Genomic DNA, 20489 nt, shown 5'->3' on the forward strand with positions numbered 1-20489 from the left:
TACATTCAGTCAAGTACTATGCACTTTAACAATATTCTGCTAAGAGATAAAAAAGCAGACTCAATTGCTGCAGTCATTTTACCATTATTGAACCACATCCTCCTCCCTCTGGACTTCCACTGCAAAAAATTCTTAACACTTTTCAAATGAAGGAAAAGACTGATTATTCAGCGATACATACATTGTTGCCATAGCAATATCTCGTTCGGAAAGGCTGAGTTTGGAGGACTTGGGTGCAGCAGGTAATTCAATTTCAAACTTGGATAATTTTGACATTGTTCCTCCCTATTTAAAAAAAAAAAAGTCTGCTGAGTCTAATCTAAAGAAAGTTTCTTCTTTCCGTTCTGTGAAGCACTGTGATAATATGAATGACAACTAGTGGTGAGAAAGGGTGATTACTGTTCCAAAAAGAAAAGATTTTAGTGCAATCAACTTATTTATTTACTACTATCTGTAGTGTGTCCCAATCCCTGTTTTGGTAGGCACTTTATAAAGAGCAGAGTTATTACTTTAACATTGTACTTCACCAATTATAGTCAATAAGACCTTAGGCTTCCGTTTCAATATAATTAAACCAATATAAGAATCATAGTCAAACCCATTTACAGTTGAGTATGGAATTCTAGACCAGAATGGCCTGATTTTCAGAGGGGCTGACCACCACAGATCTCTAATGAGAACAGTTACACAGAGCCTCTCTGGGGTGGGCATGGATAACTTACATAGATCATGAAAGCTTTTTGTTTTACATCTGACCTATCCTGAAAATTTTTTTTCACATTTTATATTGTCAAAGGTCTTTTGAGGAAGTTAAAACAATATTAACATTTTAAATGAGAAACTGAAAAAACTCACCAGATACCTATTAGTAAGCAAGGTCCTTGGCAATACCATGATCACAAGCCCAAGCCTTCAACCACCTGTTGGGAAGATGCTAAGACTCCTGGAACACTGCTGTCTCAGGAGCCTGCTTGGGGATGCCTTCCATATAAACTGGAGCCAGTAAACATGATACATGGGAAACACCCATTGTACCTCCTCCCTGACTACTGGAAGAAGAAAGTATGCCTTCTTTGGAGACGGGGTGGGAAAGAAAAAGGATCTGTGCAGTTCTATCCCCATCTAATCCCTCTCTACCATGAATATTTCCAGTGTCCAGTTGCTGAGCTCAGTCAGTTTTCCTCAACCCTCAGCAACATGAAATGGGTTTGATTCTCGTGAGACTGAGATGCTGACTAAAGGATTTGAAACAGCAGCTGCAGAAGTAACAATTTTTTCCCCCAAGCATCACAAAATTGTGCCACTAGTGATGCTTGGGAACAACTGTGCAGTTGTCTCCATAGGCTAAAGATAAGAACAATGCACTCATTCACATTTGCAAGGTTACTGTTAAAAGCACAAGTATTATACACTTAGTTTTTCCTTTAAATGAAAGATCACTTCTGCAGAAATTGAAGGCTTAGGCTACTGCAGTTGCTACTGGGGTTAGATTTACAAGTTGTGTTTTAAATATATTTAATGGAAAGGGACATTTCTGGAAAGATAGCATCACAGTCACTGTCAGTGTTCCCTGTAAGTTGTGCAGCTACTGAGAGATTCAAATGTTGTCTAGCTGATTAACAGAGCACCCACAGCTAGCTTTTGTTCTACTGGTCTGCACATTCACACAAGCCTCAGGACATAGAAAATGCACTCTGCACATGAACGGAAAAATCCACACATGAATGGAAAAGATAACATTGGTCACTGTGTCACCAAAATATATATATACAGTAAACTTCCGATAATCCGGCACCTTTAGGACCCAGGGGGTGCCGGATTATCAGATATGCCAGACTATCAGAAGGGGGGGGGGGCTATGAGGGGTCTGGGGTGGGGTGGGGGGATGCTACCCCAGACCCCCTCGTAGCCCTCCCTTCTGATAGTCCGGCTCTGCCCCAGGAGTCCCCGATTCAGCCGCTGCTGGTCAGTTTCAGCAGCGGCTGAATCGGGGAGGCCTGCAGCAGAGCAGCTGGGGTGCTGACGGGTTGGTCTCGCGGCGCCAAGGGTCGGCGCTACCGGACCAACCCAGCAGCGCCGACCCTTGGCGCCGCGAGACCAACCCGTCAGCACCCCAGCTGCTCTTGGGGACGCCTGGGGCAGAGCAGCTGTGGTGCTGACGGGTTGGTCCCGCAGCACCGCTCCTCGGCACTACTGGACCAACCCAGCAGCACCCCAGCTGCTCTGCCCCAGGTGTCCCCAAGTCAGCCGCTGCTGATACTGATCAGTGGCTGACTCCAGAAAGCCAGAGGCAGAGCTGCTCTGCCCTGGGCTTCCTGGAGTCAGCCCTGCTCAGTTGCAGCAGCGGCTGAATCGGGACGCCTGGGACAGAGTAGCTGGGGTGCTGCTGGGTTGGTCTGGTAGCGCCAAACCTCTGCGCTGCGGGGACCAACCCAGCAGCACCCCAGTTGCTCTGTCCCAGGTGTACCAAAGTCAGCTGCTGCTGAAACTGACCAGTGGCTGATTCCAGGAAGCTGGGGCAGAGCAGTTCTGTCTCGGGCTTCCTGGAGTCAGCCGCTGGTCAATTTCAGCAGCAGCTGAATACGGGACAGCTGGGGTGCTGCTGGGTTGGTCCCGCAGCCCCGAGGGGCAGCGCTACTGGACCTATCCGGCAGCACTCCAGCTGTTCTGCCCCCTGCTTCCCGGATTCAGCGCTGGTCAGTTTTAGCAGCGGCTGAATCGGGGAAGCTGGGGGCAGAGCAGCTCCAATGGTCCGGCTGCCCAGAGCACTTCCGGGTTCCTGATGGTGCCGGACCATCAGGAGTGCCGGACCGTCAGATGCCGGACCATCGGAGTTTTACTGTAATTGATTTTTTTTTTCTTTTGCTGCTTTACTCCTCTAATGTCAGCTATCCAGAATCATCTTAATACACCTCCTTCTGAAGGGAAGTCCATCTAATGTCTCATAAGTATATAGGAATAGAAATTTCTTCCTTCTCAACTCATAGGAGAAAGATTGTCATGTAGATTTTCATTTTGCTTGCTTATTTTTGTTTGTATGTATGAGGCACTGAATACATTACACATCTAGGAATGAACTAAAAATATAAAAGACTGATATGTGATGTGAAGGAAGAACAAGACAGTCACCTGAAAAATCAATGTATCATACGAAATTTAGGAATGGGAACGTCCCCCTTACCTTGAAATAGAATGGCTGGAGAACGTTGCCAAGTACTGTAGTCGACAACAAAATGACGGCACTCTCTGGACAATACATGTACCAGTTTACATTAATATTCTGATTTTTCACCAGTTTCAAACTTCGCTTCTCTGGTAATACCTAAAGACACAAAGTACTAGCACCTTACTATTCCAGTACTGGCTTGCAGCTGAACTAGGTGCCCCACCAAGATGGCTAAATATTGATGATTTCTTAAATAAAAAGAGATTCATTTTTCTTTTTGAAAATAAATCTCATTGAGTTTTAATTTATGATACTCTATGTTAAAGCCTAAACTTACTATCTTTTAAAACCTATTTAAATCGATATGCAGCAATGAGCCCTAAAGGCATTAAAGGGTCATGCTTATTTATTTATAGCAGGATTGGGGAAATACATCTTTTCTTTTAAGGTCAACTCAACATTTACAAATATGCCCATGTCATATATTGCAAAAAGTTTTTTTCAGTCTTTAAAATGCAACAAATGCTGATATTTACATTTTTTCCTAACACAAATACTTTCAGTTTCTGTTGTGCAAAAAGCTTCCATCTTGTTTTTGGTTTCAGTTTAGACAACAGGTGGAGAGAAACTATTTTTTTCATTTGGACTAGCTCATTCAAAATTGAGAAACTGATTGGGAGTTGAAAGAAAGAAGAAAAGCTTTTTATCTAACATTAAGTATGGATTAAAAAAATACAGTTGGGAAAAGATGAGCTCTATCAGTTCTAAACTCTATCAGACATGCATGGGACCAGATATTCATACACTTTTAAAGCACCTGAAGACATACATAGGCATTTTTGAAAATTCCTCTAGGCAGCTAAGCAGGTTAGGTACCTAACTCCCATGGTGCTTTGGAAAAACCCACTAAGCACATATCTCTATCTTTAGGCACCTAAATACTTTTGAAAATCTGGCCTGTGATAATTAGAAACAATCTGTCAATTTACTAAACTATAGTTAATACTTCATTTGTGCAATAAATCCGTTTTAAATGAAAATGTGTTTTGATAAGCTTATATGTCTTATGTATATAACGCTTAAGATGGTTTTATTAAATAAAATTAATTTTACACTGTTGCGCATTTTAATGCAATTCCAATTTCCATCCAAATGCAACTTAACAAAATGAGTAAAAAAGTAGTGTGTCATTTGCGAAAATAAGAATCAGAAAAAAAGGTATGTTAAGCTGTATAACTGCTTAAATAAATGCATATAAACATAATAGCCCCCTGGTTACCAATTTAGTGGAAAGATTACAGTCAATAGCATATTCACAGTTTAGTTTTAACAGCTATAGCAATCAATGAGAAAGTTATTTTTCTAAAGAGAGATTCTAAGTAGTGTAAACACAAAATAAAGATTAAAATCAATTATTTAAATCCAGGTTCCCTGATTGCTGATTTAAATCTTTAAAATTACTGATTTTAATCAATCCACCTTATGCTGTACATATAGAAAACAGTCCCTACTCCAAAATTCTCATGATAGTGGGCTGGAATCCCACAACTTGCTTCACATGAGTAGACTCTTAGTATAAATGCTACCTCACTTAAGTGAGAGAACAGATGGTTTTATTTCTGCAGTCCAATGTCCATAGCTTTATTCTATGGATTTTTAATTTTTAATAAATTCCATCACTGCCTTAACAACACACTCCATTGGTATTTTCATCTAGTCACTAAAAGGAAGAACGTTTATCCAGTATGTGACTCCAAGAGGACACAAATACAAAAGCTTGAGAAGAATTCAGCAGTTAGGGAACTTAGGATGAGATGGGTTTAAGGTGGTATATTGGACATGTTAGGGATTGGCAGGTGTGGCATGGTATTAGCTATGGGGCATTAATTCTGTTAACCTTAGCACTGAATTTGTGTACTCTAAAATGGGGATGTTAACGAACGTGTATTTGGGTAAGCATGTAACTGCTGGATTTTTTTTTTAAGAGATTGCACATTTACACATAGTGGGGAGGCGGAGAGTAGGCAGGAGCCAGTGCTCTTGGGAAGCTTTTAAGTTGGCTCCACACGAGCATTGACTCCTACCTGCCCCATGCTGCTGCCTCTTTATCAGAGGCAGCAAGGAGGGGAAGCACGCGACTCTGTGGGAACCAATACATGCAGGGAGCCAGCTTGAAAGCCAGCTTCCTGCGTGTACCATCTCCTGCCTGCCCAGCCCCCCCCCCCCACCCAAATACAAACACACACACTGCTGCCTCTATTTCTTGAGCATTGTCTCACAACTGCCTCCCTCCCACTGCCTCTGTGGGAGGCAGCATGGAGAGGCAGGCAGCTCTGTGGAGCTGGCACACTTGGAGAGCTGGCTCCCACAGGGACTGGGCTCCCACCTGTCCCGTTTCCGCCTCCCCCTGTTCCCCCCCTCCCCCCCGTGCTGCCTCTGATACAGAGGCAGCAAGGGTTGTGTGTGTGCACATATGTAGTCATTAGGGTTAACTGATAAGCCCAAGCTTATCAGTTAATCATGTAAATAACTACATGTTAACTTCCCTACTCTAAAATATATTGCTTTACTTTGCATAAATAAAAAATTTCAAGTTTGCTAACATTTATATTAATTTCACTAGAATTAAAGACGTTTATTCAGCCATATCTATTGAGTAGATCCTTGTCATTGGAGTATATTTTCCCTTAATTGCATAAATAGATTATTGTGACCATAAAACCACAACATACACAATGTCCAAAAAAACTGCACTTAGCACTCAAAGAGAAACACATCAAAAAATTCTCCAAAATAAAATATTCACTTACTCCTTATCTCTAGGTGTCAGTTTCCTTGTAAAATCATATTAAATAATTCAGGGCTAGAGGTAAAAAAATTCAATAAGAACATAAGAATGGCCGTACTGGGTCAGACCAAAGGTCCTTCTAGCCCAGTAAACTGTCTGTTGACAGTGGCCAGCACCAGGTGTCCCAGAAAGGGTGGACCGAAGACAATGATCAAGCGATTTGTCTCCTGCCATCTCTCTCCAGCCTCTGACAAACAGAGGCCAAGGACACCATTTTATCCCCTGGCTAATAGCCTTTTATGGTCCTAACCGCCATGAAATTATCTAGCTTCTCTTTAAACTCTGTTATAGTCCTAGCCTTCCCAGCCTCCTCTGGCAAGGAGTTCCACAGGTTGACTACACGCTGTGTGAAGAAGAACTTTCTTTTATTAGTTTTAAACCTGCTACCCATTAATTTCATTTGGTGTCCTCTAGTTCTTCTATTATGGGAATTAATAAATAAACTTTTCTTTATTCGCCCTCTCCACACCACTCATGATTTTATAGACCTCTATCATATCCCCCCTCAGTCTCCTCTTTTTTAAACTGAAAAGTCCCAGTCGCTTTAACCTCTCCTCATATGGGACCCGTTCCAAACCCCTAATCATTTTAGTTGCCCTTTTCTGAACCCTTTCCAAGGCCAAAATATCTTTTTTGAGGTGAGGAGACCACATCTGTACACAGTAGTCAAGATGTGGGCGTACCATAGTTTTATACAGGGGCAGTAAGATATTCTAAGTCTTATTTTATATCCCTTTCCTAATAATTCCTAGCATCCTATTTGCCTTTTTGACCGCCGCTGCACACTGCGTGGAAGTTTTCAGAGAACTGTCCACAATAACTCCAAGATCTCTTTCCTGATTTGTCGTAGCCAAATTAGTCCCCATCATACTGTACGTATAGTTGGGGTTATTTTTCCCAGTGTGCATTACTTTACATTTATCCACATTAAATTTCATTTGCCATTTGTTGCCCAATCACTCAGTTTGGTGAGATCTTCTTGGAGTCCCTCACAGTCTGCTTCTGTCTTAACTATCCTAAACAGTTTTGTATCATCTGCAAACTTTACCTCACTGCTTACCCCTTTCTCCAGATCATTTATGAATAAGTTGAAAAGGACTGGTCCCAGGACTGACCCTTGAGGGACACCACTAGTTACCCCTGTCCAATCTGAAAATTTACCATTTATTCCTAGCTTTTGTTTCCTGTTCTCAATCCAAGAAAGGACCTTCCATCTTATCCTATGGCTATGTAATTTACACAAGAGCCTTTGGTGAGGGACCTTGTCAAAGGCTTTCTGAAAATCCAAGTACAGGCAGTCCCCGAGTTATGCGGATCCGACTTATGTCGGATCCGCAGTTACGAACAGGGTTTGCTCCGCGTCTCCCTGGTCTGCTGGAGGCCAGCAGACCAGGGAGACGGGGAGCAAAGCCTCTGAGGACGCCGGCAGCGGGACAGCCGCGGTGCGTCTGGGCTGTCCCGCTGCCCACGGCTTTGCTCCGCATCTCCCTGGTCTGCTGGTCTCCCTGGTCTGCTGGGGGGGGGGGGGCACAACAGCTAGTACGCCCCCCCACCCCCCCCCAGCAGACCAGGCTTTTCTCCGGACGCCTGTGGTGGAGAGGCTGGGGCACTGCCGGTTGGTCCCCCAGCGCCGCTCTGGGCTCTACTGGACCAACCCAGCAGCACCCCAGCTGCTCTGCCCCAGGCATCCTGATTCAGCTGCTGCTGGTCAGTTTCAGCAGCGGCTGAATTAGGACACCTGGGGCAGAGCAGCTGGGGTGCTGCTGGGTTGGTTCAGTAGCGCCGAGGAGTGGCGCTACTGGAGCAACCCAGCAGCACCCCAGCTGCTCTGCCCCAGGCGTCCCCAAGTCAGCCGCTGCTGAAACTGACCAGCGCTGACTACAGGAAGCCCGAGGCAGAGTTGCTCTGCCCTGGGCTTCCTGGAATCAGCCGCTGATCAGTTTCAGCAGCAGCTGACTTGGGGACGCCTGGGGTTCTTAAGTTGAATCTGTATGTAAGTCAGAACTGGCGTCCAGATTCAGCCTGTTGAAACTGATCAGCGGCTGATTCCAGGAAGCCCGGGGCAGAGCAACTCTGCCTCGGGCTTCCTGTAGTCAGCTACTGGTCAGTTTCAGCAGCGGCTGAATCTGGACGCCAGTTCCGACTTACATACAGATTCAACTTAAGAACAAACCTACGTCCCTATCTTGTACGTAACCCGGGGACTGCCTGTATACTATATCTACTGGATCCCCCTTATCTGCATGTTTGTTAACCCCTTCAAAGAACTCTAACAGATTAGTAAGACAGGATTTCCCTTTACAGAAAGCATGCTGACTTTTGTCCAACAAATTCTGTTCTTCTACATGCTTCACAATTTTATTCTTTACTATTGTTTCGACTAATTTGCCCAGTACTGAAGTTAGACTTACCAGTCTGTAATTGCCAGGATCGCCTCTAGAGCCCTTTTTAAATATTGGTGTCACGTTGGCTACCTTCCAGTCATTAGGTACGGAAGCCGATTTAAAGGATAGGTTACAAACCACAGATAATAGTTCAGCAATTTCCCATTTGAGTTCTTTTAGAACCCTTGGATGAATGCCATCCAGTCCCAGAGATTTGTTCACATTAAGTTTTTCCATTTGTTCCAAAATCTCCTCTAATGACACTTCAATCCGGGACAGTTCCTCAGATCAATCACCCCAACGTCCTCAGCCGTGAAGACTGAAGCAAAGAAATCATTTAGTTGCTCCTCAATGGCTTTATCGTCCCTGATTGCTCCTTTTATAGCTCGATCATCTAGGGGACCCTCAGGTTTTTTAGCAGGCTTCCTGCTTTTAATGTACTTAAACATTTTGTTATTTCTTTTTGAGTTTTTGGCTAGCTGTTCCTCAAAATCTTTTTTTGCTTTTCTTATTACATTTTTACACTTGATTTGACAGTGTTTATGTTCCTTTCTATTTATCTCACTAGGATTGGACTTCCACTTCCACTTCTTAAAAGATACCTTTTTGTCCCTCACTGCTTCTTTTACATGGTGGTTAAGCCACGGTGACTCTTTTTTAGGTCTCTTGCTATGTTTTTTAATTGGGGGTATACATTTAAGTTGGGCCTCTATTATGGTGTCTTTAAAAAGTTTCCATGCAGCTTTCAGGGATTTGGCTCTAGTCACTGTGCCTTTTAATTTCTGTTTAACTAACCTCCTCATTTTTGTGTAATTCCCCTTTTTGAAATTAAATGCCAGGGTGCTGGACTGCTGAGGTGTTCTTCCCACCACAGGAATGTTGAATGTTATTATATTATGGTCACTATTCCCAAGCGGTCCTACAATCACGGACTACAAGCCAATTAAGACATTTATGCACTAAACAGCATTTTAAAAGACAATTATTTGGATTACCTGATAGAATTCAATTCCTTGATCTGTTATGAAAACAATTTCTGTAGAACTTGTCCAGCAAAATCCTAAAATGTTGGCATTCTTTGTCTTTAATTAAAAGATATAAACAGTTTTTAGTAGAAATTAATAACCATATACATAAACATATAACATTTGAGTGAAGAGTGTGGGAAACTGCATCTGTCCTAGTACATTTCAAGTTTGGTTTGCCTGATATTGGTTTTGTCTGCTACTACTGGTCGAACTGCAGGAAGTGCTGTCATGAAAGGTACCAAATCATAACAACATGTATATTAAAATACTCAGTCCGGCCTAAAATACTTCTTCGTCCTATCTATTGATATTTTGCTCATCTTCTTGCACAGTCACAGAGTAACACATGGATGTCACGCTGAGCCATTCTTTCATTATTAATATTGGAAAGCTATTATGAAGAGATGATCTTACACTTAAAGGTACTGAAATCCTATTTTTGGTAAAAATCTGTAAAAGACACAGCAAAGGTACTTAAAAAAAAAAAAGAGTATTTCTGTCATTCTCTTATCCTCACAACCTTAATTGAGGGTCAACTTGTAGGAAAGATGAAATTCAGCTTTCATGTCCATTAGAGCCAAACATAGTGGTGGTCTGAGTAATATGGATAATAGTTTCCAAGTAATAGGATTGAGAGAAACAACCACCTACACTCCTCTAATTCATATTAGCTAGCTGATCATAATACTAAAGTGACTTAGCTTTGGGGATATAAAAAGTTGTTTAAAAATGTAACTGTAACTGCTAAAAATGCTAGTGTTTAGCTGCCAGCCCTGCTCCTGGGGAGGCTTCACTGCTGGCTCTTTTAATACTGCTACGAGCCCTGTTCCCAGGGTAAAATTATACTGCAGAGTCTACAGCAAAGCCTCCCTGGGAACAAGGCAGCAGAGACTGCCAGCCCTGCTCCCAGGGAAGCTTCATTGCTGCAGGGCCAGCAAATGCATCATGAAGAGACACCTCCCTCGAAATCCCCTGCTGGCCCTGCTCCTGCCACAGAGAGGAGCTGCTCCAGGCAGCCGAAGCAGCTTGGGGCACCGCTCCAGCCCCTACCAGTTAACCAGCACCAGTAAACCTCACCCATTTATATCCCTATTTAGCATTACCAATACGCTAGCAATTTCCTGTTTCCAATACCCACCACTAAGGGGACAACTAGTGCAAGTTCTAAAACAATAGCTTCTAAGAGCTAAGCCCATTCAATCATAATACAGTAGAATCCCTATCATCCGACCTAAACGGGACCGACACATGGTCGGATTACCAAATATGTCGGATGATACGGACTCTACTATAGAGAGCAACGGTACAGCTGATGCTGCTCCTGCCGGGGACGTCCCCCGCAGGAGCGGCATCAGCTGTTCCGTTGCTCTCTAGGAGAAGCTGCTGCCGCTCCTGCCGGGGCCGCTTCATCCCCGGCAGGAGAGGCAGCAGCTGCTCCTAGAGAGCGACGGGGCAGCAAGTATCCGACCCTGCAGCTCCCGGGGACTTTGATAAAGCGGAGTGTTGGATTACCAGGTGTCGGTTAATCCAGACTCCACTGTAACTGTAAAATGTTACCAGTTTGAGTCATATTGCCACTAAGTATGCTAACAAAAACAAAAACTATTAAACACTTCCATTAGAATTGAAATGCAGAGGGACGCACTAAATGGAAAGAGAAATTGTATTTTGAGGCAGTCAAATGAAAAATGAGGAGCCAACCCTGCAAGGTACTGAGCATCCTCTATTTCCACTCACGTCAGAGCTAAGGTACACTCACCATCTTGCAGTATATGGTCCTGTACAGTAGGAATGTGTAGTCCTCTCCTCCATTCTAGCAGCTAGAGGTTCATATAAAAAGTTTGTGGAGCATTTCTGCTTCCTGCTAAAGGACGTAAGAGAGCCTACTCCAACATCCACCAAAGTCAATCTCTGACATTAGTCCTTTAAAATCAAGCAATGGAGGGTTTATGCTTTTTGTACTGAAAGTCTAAAAGTCCTGCCTATACTGGCAGCCCACACTGGGAATGTTAAAACGGTTAATCAGTTAAATGATAACATTTAACTAGTTGGCCATTTTGACTTAAGTCCCACTGCTGGCCCTATTGTAGCCGCAGCCACAGTGTCCCACCACCGTTCTCAATGCTGCTTGTCAGAGTTCACTGGCAATTAGCCAGTAAGGGCCGATTAACCAGTAAACCTCAGGCTTACCACTATGCTTACCCGTTAACATCCCTAGCCCACACAGGTTTTGATTACATGTGTAGAAAAAAAAATGTACTAGGGAATTAACTTCTGAAACTCAGATGCTACTAAGAACAGAACATGCTGTCTGGACCTCACTTCACTCCTGTCAATATTCATGTGCATCAATGGTTCAAAGAATATATACAAAATAGCCAGCTTCATATTAGCACTTCATTTAAACTAAAGACCAAAAGAATGGCCAAAGTGGATCAGCCCAAAGGTCTATTTAGCCCAGTATATTGTCTTCTGACAGTAGACAATGTCAGATGCCCCAGAGGGAGTGAGCATAATAGGGAATCATCAAGCAATCCTTCTCCTGGCTCCCATTCCCAAACTCTGACAGAAGCCAGGGACACTATTCCTACCCATCCTGGTGAACTGCCATTGATGGACCTAATCTCCATGAATTTATCTAGTTCTTTCTTGAACCCTGTTAAAATCCTGGTCTTCACAACCTCCTCTGTCAAGGAGTTCCACAAGCTGACTGTGTTCTGTGTGAAGAAATGTTTCCTTTTATTTGTTTTAAACCTGCTACCTATTAATTTCATTTGATGACCCCTAGTTCTTATGCTTCAGAGTAGCCACCGAGTTAGTAACAGGAAAAACTTTAAAAAACCCAAATAGTCTAGCAGCACCTTAAAGACTAACAAAACATAAGCTTTCGTGGGCACAACCCACCTCTTCAGATGACAGGAGTATTAGAAATCCAGATCCTAGTTATTATGTTATGGGAACAAGTAAGTAACTTATCTTTATTCACTTTTTCTACACCAGTCATGATTTTATAAATCTCAGTTAAATCCCCTCTTAGTCTCCTCTTTTCTAAGATGAAAAGTTCCAGACTTTTTAAATCTCTCTTCATATAGAACCTGTTCCAAACCCCTGATCATTTCTGTTCCCCTTTTCTGACCCTTTTCCAATGCCAATTTATCTTTTTTTGAGATGAGGTGACCACATCTGTACGCAGTGTTCAATATAAAGAAGTGCCCAGGGAAAATTCACAACATACCTTGCATTCTTGTGTATATTCTAGTTGAGGGCTATCTGGAATAAAGTTCAGAAAGTCCTGAAATAGGTAATATTAGAACATTAGCAACTATGAAGCACTTAATCTGATGAGCACAAACCAGAAACTGAGTAAGTTTACCAGCTATCTATTTTGGATTAGATATACTAGTGTAAAACATTACAATGCTCTTTTATTTGGAGAAATAATCCTATCTCCTAGCTAATTCTAAGAAATCCATTTTCATTTTTTAAGAGTTTGCACTTATAAGGCTAAAAAAAAAGTAGTCCTGGAAGAGCTAGGTAATAAATTTCAGTTCAGAATTGTCTAATGCTTATCCTGAAGGGTTTGTCCCTCTCAAGAGTGGACAGCAAGAACAACTGTCCACAGATGTCACCAGATTTTAAGAAACAAACTGGCTTTTTGTACATCAGAGTGTAAAGATAGTGATCTCTTCTGTGACAGAGCCTGAAGGGGTCAGGGAATTATTACTTCTGTTGTCAAACAGAGGAACTCTTTTAACTTGTATGGCAGAGATCAGCCAGAGTCCTAATTCCAGCTCCCTGTGTTAGTAGCAAAATTTCTTACCACACTCTTTGAGGTTCTCTGAACAGCCAATATCTTGTTCCCCAAGGAAAACTTGATGCATTTCACTTCCCCTTTGTCTTCCATTCTACAAAAAGCATTAGAGAAATTTTTCACTCTCTTCCTTTGTATACTTCAAAGTGTCCCAACCCCCCCTTGCTCTTTTCCGGAGACAAAACAAATCCAATTTTTTTCAATCTTTCCTCATTGCCACATTTTCTAGACCTTTAATCATTTTTATGCTCTCTTCTGGACTCTCTCTAATTTGTCCACTTCTTTTCTGAAATACAGAACCCAGAATTGGACACAGTACTCCATTTGAAGCCTTATCAGAGTAAAGAATTATTTCTCATATCTTACTTACAACACTCCTGCTAATGTTTGCTTTTTTTGCAACATTGTGATACTGATGACTCATATTTAACTTGTGATATACTGTAATCTCCAGATGCCTTTCTGCATACTCTTTCCTAGACAGCCATTGCTCATTTTGTTATTTGAGAAACTGATTGTTTCTTCCTAAGTGAAGTACTTTGCATTTGTCCTGATTGTATTTCATCCTATTTACTAGGGATGTTACCATTTACTCATTTACAAGATTAACAGATAAGAGAGGGGGCGGGGAGAGGAGAAGAGGGGAGGCAGGAGCTAGTGGCTGCGGGGAGCCAGCTTTTAACTCCCACATGCCAGTTCCTACAGAGCAGCCTGCCGCCCCACCCCCACCTCACTGCCTCCCACAGACAGAGCAGTGCAGGAGAAAGGGGGCAGATGGGAGCTGACTTAAAAGCCAGCTCCCCACAAGCACTGGATCCCGCAGAGCCACCTGCTCCTTGCCCCAATATCCATGCTGCTGCCTCTATATCAGAGGCAGCAGTGTGTGGGGAGGGGGGCGCGGACAGACAGGATGCTGGAGCAGTCTCAGTCTATGGGGAGCTTAGGCTTCTGTCCATGGAGGACGTGGGCTTGCCACCAACAGAAGCTGCTCCATGTGATGCCAGAGCAGCCTGTGTCCGCAAGGAGCTCAGACTTCCCGTGGATAGAGACAGTAGGCAGGAGCTGGTCTACGTGGGGTGCTAATTTTTAAACTGGCTCTCCTTGCAGACTGGCTCCCACCTGCCACCCCATGCTGCTCCTCTGACACAGAAGCAGCACCATGGAGTGCTGGGGGCTCACTGAGAGTGAGACAGGGAGCCAGGAGTGCACTGGCTGCCAGCCCTGCCTCCAGGAAGGGGAGGAAGCATTTTAGTAACTGTGTAACTGCTAAAAATTGTTGCAGCTACACGATTACTAAAATAAACAATATCTAACATTTCTACTACTGACTTCAGACCATTTCTCCAGCTAGTCTAGAACATTTTGAATTTAAATCCTATTCTCAGCATGGTATGACCCACAAACTTTAATAATGACATTAAGAGTGCAGTTGTATTCAGTAGGAAAATTTGTTTATTTTTATTAACACATCATAAATATAAGGTCAGAAAAGGACAGAGCTTTTAACCACAGAAGTGTTCTTCCACTGATACTGCACAGTTAAGTAGTTTCTTTGGGCTACTGCTGCCACATTGGCACATGAAAATTTGTGACTCATGGAAGTTTAAAGTGCATTAGCAAAATACGCCATCTATTTTACAGAAATGTAGTTAGATTAGACAAGATATTAAACTGATAAGAACAGATTGACAAGTTTTATTGAGCAAATGTTTCAAAATAAAATCACATTATAGGTTTAAGCGGTATGAAATGAATGGGAGATCTGGGGACAAATTTGGGTTAATGGGGGTGAGGTATATAACGAACATGGTCAGTTACATAGTGCCCATGCTCAGTGCGTGCAATCACTTTACACGTCCCATCATTGCATTACATCATGTACTAGGTCTGAGTTACATACAGTAGAAAATACACTACACTGGATATTAGCCAAAAATATTAAATGCAGTATTTACATTAAGGAAATATGGCTTGGGACTATAAATGCACAAGTAGGTAAATTCAACATCATGGTTCCCAAAAAAAGCCATAAATTGACCCTTGAGTGTTTTAAATACATCTGACTGCTAATGTTCAATTATGCCAAATTTCAACTTATGCTAAGTCATAGTTGATATGTGAGCCATTTTTTTTGTTTGTTTGGTTTAAACTCTGAAGTTTGGGGTATGTTTGAATTTTCAACCATAATGTTATATTAATAACTTTCTTCAATGCAGGTTTTTTTTTTTGTTGTAAAAAAAATCTGAGTGATCACAATGAATATACTTATTACCATGTGTATTTGTTATTTAATGAAAATATGTTTTTTAAAACATAGCAACAAGATCAGGATATTCCAGTACCTCACAAATATTGTATCTATATGACAAACTATAGTCCAACCAAGAGATATATACAGTATAAGATAGCTGTGATATCACATATGGTATCCTAGAGCAGCACAGAACACAAATGAAAATACCTTGCTGATCATACCTGAATGAAATGGGATTTTTGTCTTCCAAGCCTTTAACCACCACCCCAGTGGCTCCACCAGATCGAACAGCAAAAACCTAACAGTTAATATTGCATTTAAAAAAATATATATTAAGACACAACTTCAAAGCTAACTCAAGGTCATATCATGATCTCAACAATTCTTATTTCGGCAAAACCATGCATTTTGTAAGCGAAGAGCTCTAAAAGAAAATTCATTGAAATAATCTTATATAAAAAGATAGCAGCAATTCTATACTGGTTGAGACCATACAATATAGCGTGTTGCTGAATTTTTGCTATGGGAGTCTTAAATTCAATTTTTGATTAAGTCATTTGTCAAAAACTCCAGACGTAGTAGCTAAATGGTCCAGTGCAACAGCTGGACGTGTAAACAAGAAAATAGCTCATAAAATTAGAAATATATTACTCTGCCTCCAACTTTGGAGAGACCATTACTGGAACATGGTGTCCAGTTCCAGTCTCCACACTGGAAAATGGATGTAGACAAGCAGAGAGGATTCAGAAGAAAATTACAATAATTTGAGATCTAGAAATAGATCTCAAATGCTGGTTTGCATGTACACTTGCATTAAAAAAGCAAAACATATGAATTTAAAAGGCTTTATTATTTTGGTGCAAGTGTGTGTGTGGACACTTAACTTTTTTTTACAAGGTAAATCAACTTTAGACCCTTTTAAAAATATATACAAACTTGCACCAAAATAAACATTTTAATTCATACATTTGTATTTCACTTCAAATTTAAGCTCCTGAAATCTATTTTGGCTGGCCTACCAAATCTCTTCAGTTTATCAAACAGAAGGCAGAAGAATGGCAACTTGGTCAAGTTGTAATTGATGAAGTAATAGATACATTCTGATCCACAAATAGCTCCAGTGCCTGCTCCTGTTAATGGCCAAAGTTTCACACTCTCGTACGTGGGCTAGAGGAAGGAGAAGACATCAATGGGAGAAACTTTACCGTTAACTTCCCTTACTCTTCTTCCCCAGAGTAGAACAACAGAGCTTATCGAAGAGCAATCTGAAGTCAACTTGGCAGGTCTTTGGTCCTTAGAGAGCTACAACTCATTAATTTTACATCTGCAGCACATGCTGAACTACAACAACCATATTTGTTCACTTTTGCAGACTTGACTTTGCTGAAGCTATAAAAATCTAAGCACAGCAGAGACTTTAGAGCTGTCACAAACTAAGATATGTACATATGTTCATATTTGGAAGGGTGTCGCCATCGTAAAGGCTAGTAAGACAGCTTAGTGTTCAACAGACGTCATATTTGGAAGTGAAGAGTGGTCTTAAAAATTACAAATAAAGGAAAAATATATTTTCTTTAACAGTCCAGTAGGAGACACACCAATTAACATTTAAAATTACCTTAAACAACAAGAGGCATTTGTTCACAGCGCTCCAAGGGATTTAGGCATTTTGTAAAGATCATACAGGGGATATATAAAAAGGGCAATGCAGTCACCTAGTTCTAAGTTTCAAAAAATGCCTGAAAAGTTGTGTCTGTCAAATGGAAAGGAAATCAATAAGCCTCTATTAAGTAATAATTAGAACCCTTCATTTTAGTTATTTAATTTTCCCCAGAAATGTATTGGTGTTTATTACCAAAACAAATACAGGTTAAAAAATGGTGGAAAAAACTATTACTATTTTTTCTGGATAAATATTGGAGTTTATTTTGGTGAATGGAAGGATAGAGGGGAAAAGTATTCAACGGATTAATGCTCATGATTGAACTCAAAACACAATGGAGTTAAAAAAGATAATGTATCTCCAAATGAAACTTTTCATTTGAATGAATAGTTTACTGTTGTAGACTTAGAACTATTGGCCTATAAATATTTACCTTTAATAACTGGACTTCACCATCTGCAGTGCATACTCTCAAATTTATCCTTTAAGCATGATTTTTTTTTAAACTTTGGAATACTTCCTTGTGATCTGAAATGTATTCTGATACAGATTTCCATTTTCTTCCCAATTTAGAGTATCAGATCTTTAAATGTATCTACTAACAACTAAAAGTGTACAAATGGTAGATATCAGATTAATCAAGCGAGCATGCATTTAAGAATGTACATGTTCATCTTCAAGATTAATGCTAGTGATATAAAATCCCTACTAACTGGGATCCCTACTAGCTGGTCCCCCACAGGGAGGGGTGGGGTACTACTGCTTCCAGACTCCTTTTGTAGGGTGGGGGAGCGGCCGGGCCAGGCAGGGCCTGACACAGACAGGGATTGCTCTGGCCAGAGCAGCCCGCTGCCTGGGGTGGGTGGGGAATTGCTCCAGCCCTACAACATACCAGTTCCAGTTAACATTACTCATTTAGGGTGATGCTTACCAGTTAACAGGTTAACCTTTCACATCCCTAAATAGATGTGTTAGTAAGCCTAAGTGGAAATGAGACCTAAGAATCTCCAAGATGTATTATTCGAGTAGCACCAGCCCCCACTCAAAGAAACATAGTTCCTGTTTCTTACAATATCCAGAGATCCTAAGTGGAAATTCACCGTTACTATAATATTTTAACCTATCCTGCAAGATTGTTACCTTAGTCAAAATGCCTTTAATTAATTTCATTTTTTTAATCTTTTCTTTATTCTCTAAAGCTGGTATTTTAATTTTTTTTTCCTTTTAATTGGGCTGACATTAGGATAACCTTTTGTCACTATTACCAAAGATGAGGATGCAGAACTTATAACTAGAAGTGAGAAATGAGGTACAAGGTGCCTGGGATAGAGCACTGAGGACTTGTCTCAACTATGTGGTGGATTGACACTGCAGGAATCGATCCACCAGCCGTCAATTTATCACGTCTGCTTAGACACAGCTTACTGTCTATGGATATTGTAAGAAATGCCTGCTTAGATGCAATTAACTGATCTCCAAGCACTCTCCTATCAACCCTAGTAATTCAGTGGGACAAGAAAAGTAGCCAAGAGAATAATTAGAAGAGCAACCCCTGCCAAACTTATCACACAGAAGATGCCTTGGTGAGCATTTAAACTTCAGCTATGCCATTTTCATAGCTGAAGTCATGCAGATTAGATCAACAGTGGGAGGGTCAGTGTATAAAAAGCCTCCGTAAGAAGAGTGAGGCACAGGATGTCCATATGAAAAAGAAGATGCAAAGACACTGGCTGCAGTTAGAGGCATATGGAAAGTTTAGTGACCAGTACCTATTTTCTGCCATGACTTGTGAAGTTCACAGTTGGAAATTTAATTTCTCTTTTAAGAGAAAGCTTAAATCATGTAGAAACTGATCATTTAGACCATCACAGAAACAACATGAGTAGGATAAATATCTTTTACTGAACCAACTTCCATTGGTGAGACAGATAAGCTTTCAAGATGACAGCAAGATCTTCTTCAAAGGCTTTTCTCTCCAGAACAGAAGTTTGCCAAATAAAATATATTACCTCACTGAACTGCTCTCTAAGAGTATGTTTACACAGCAAAGTTATTTCGGAATAATGGCTATTATTCCAAAATAACTACGTGATCATTTAGACCATCAACATGGCCATTCCACTATTTTGAAATAATTTCAAAATAACAGACAGCTTATTCCAAAATCTGTAAACCTCATTCTATGAAGAGTAGCACCTATTCTAAAATATAAGGGGCTCTAAATCGAGATAGCACATCTACATCAGGGAAGCCTGCCTCAGACTAATTTTGAGGCTTCCCTGCAGTGCAGACATGCTATTTTGAAATAAGCTATTTCAGAATTACTATTCCGGAATAGTTTATTTTGAAATTAGTGTACAGTGTAGACATAGCTTAATATCCTAGGATCCAACTTGGCTGCAACTGCACTGCATATATGTATGTTCACCACCCTTATTCACTAAATTGCCTAGTCACCACAGGTGAGTGAGCTTTTCCAAAGCCCTAATCATTGTTAATAAGCTTTAACTTTTATATCAACTGTCAAATTATACATAGAGGCCTGTCCTGTAGGGAAAGGAGCAGACACCAGAACTGCCCAGAGGGACATGGAGTTTCACTACTTGTCTGCTGCAGCACCTGTTTTCCAGGTGTGACACCACATCTGGTGGCACCACCACCCCTACCACAGAGGCATGGGCATGCCCGATTCAGCAGCGTTCCCTGCAAGCTGGGCACTTTGGGTGGCCACCCAGGGGAGAGTCAAACACCGCGCCCCCGCTGATTACGCGCACATCCGCGTGTGCCTCGGGGCAGGTAACAAAACTTATTCCGCACCAGGACGGAAGGGAGCGAGGACGCCCCCCGTCAGGAGAACAGCAGGGCGGCGGTTTCCGCCAAGCCCGCCTTCCCCGCGCGAGCCCGGCAGGGGGCTGCAGGCCGCGGCGCCAGGCTGGGGCAGCTCCCGACCTGGAGGAAAGCCCCGGGGAGGTGTGAGGGCGGCGCCAGGCCCGAGAGCCGCCCCGCCCGGGCTAGTGCCAGCGGCGGCTCCCGGGGGCAGCGGGCCGGGTGGGGGGAGGGGTCCCGGCCTCGCACCTGCTTGTTGGCCTCATCGAAGAAGACGCAGTTGACGGGATTCGCCTTCTCGAAGTGCACGGGCCGCGCGCACAGCGCCAGGTAACAGCCGCTGCTCATGGCGGCGCGAGCAACCCCCCCCCCCGGCACGGATGCAGCAGCAGCAGCGCCCGCTTCCGGCGCGCGCGCCCTTCTCCGGCACGTGACCCGGGAACAGCTGGTCCCGACAGGCCGGGACGGAGGGAGCCTGGAACTGACTGGAACCCCGCCCCCCTCCTTAC

At 42.3% G+C, this 20489-nt stretch overlaps 1 protein-coding gene across 3 annotated transcripts in view; it reads right to left on the reverse strand.

The window, feature by feature from the left end:
* Window positions 1-20489, reverse strand: part of RMC1 (regulator of MON1-CCZ1) — a 34392-nt gene extending 13903 nt beyond the window's left edge. Inside the window, exons 1-7 of one of the 3 annotated variants that reach the window (XM_006117205.3) lie at window positions 20230-20486; window positions 15713-15789; window positions 13247-13331; window positions 12662-12718; window positions 9394-9480; window positions 3182-3322; window positions 182-285 (exon numbers count right to left, since the gene is read on the reverse strand). In XM_006117205.3, the coding sequence (XP_006117267.1) occupies window positions 182-285; window positions 3182-3322; window positions 9394-9480; window positions 12662-12718; window positions 13247-13331; window positions 15713-15789; window positions 20230-20328 (650 nt within the window). In that variant the 5' untranslated portion in view covers window positions 20329-20486. Of the gene's footprint in view, window positions 1-181; window positions 286-3181; window positions 3323-9393; window positions 9481-12661; window positions 12719-13246; window positions 13332-15712; window positions 15790-20229 lie in introns of all 3 variants that reach the window. The other 2 variants (XM_075920864.1, XM_075920865.1) reach the window with 2 other exon arrangements.

The sequence above is a fragment of the Pelodiscus sinensis genome, chromosome 2 (genome assembly GCF_049634645.1).
Source record: "Pelodiscus sinensis isolate JC-2024 chromosome 2, ASM4963464v1, whole genome shotgun sequence".
In the NCBI taxonomy this organism is placed as follows: Eukaryota; Metazoa; Chordata; order Testudines; family Trionychidae; genus Pelodiscus; species Pelodiscus sinensis.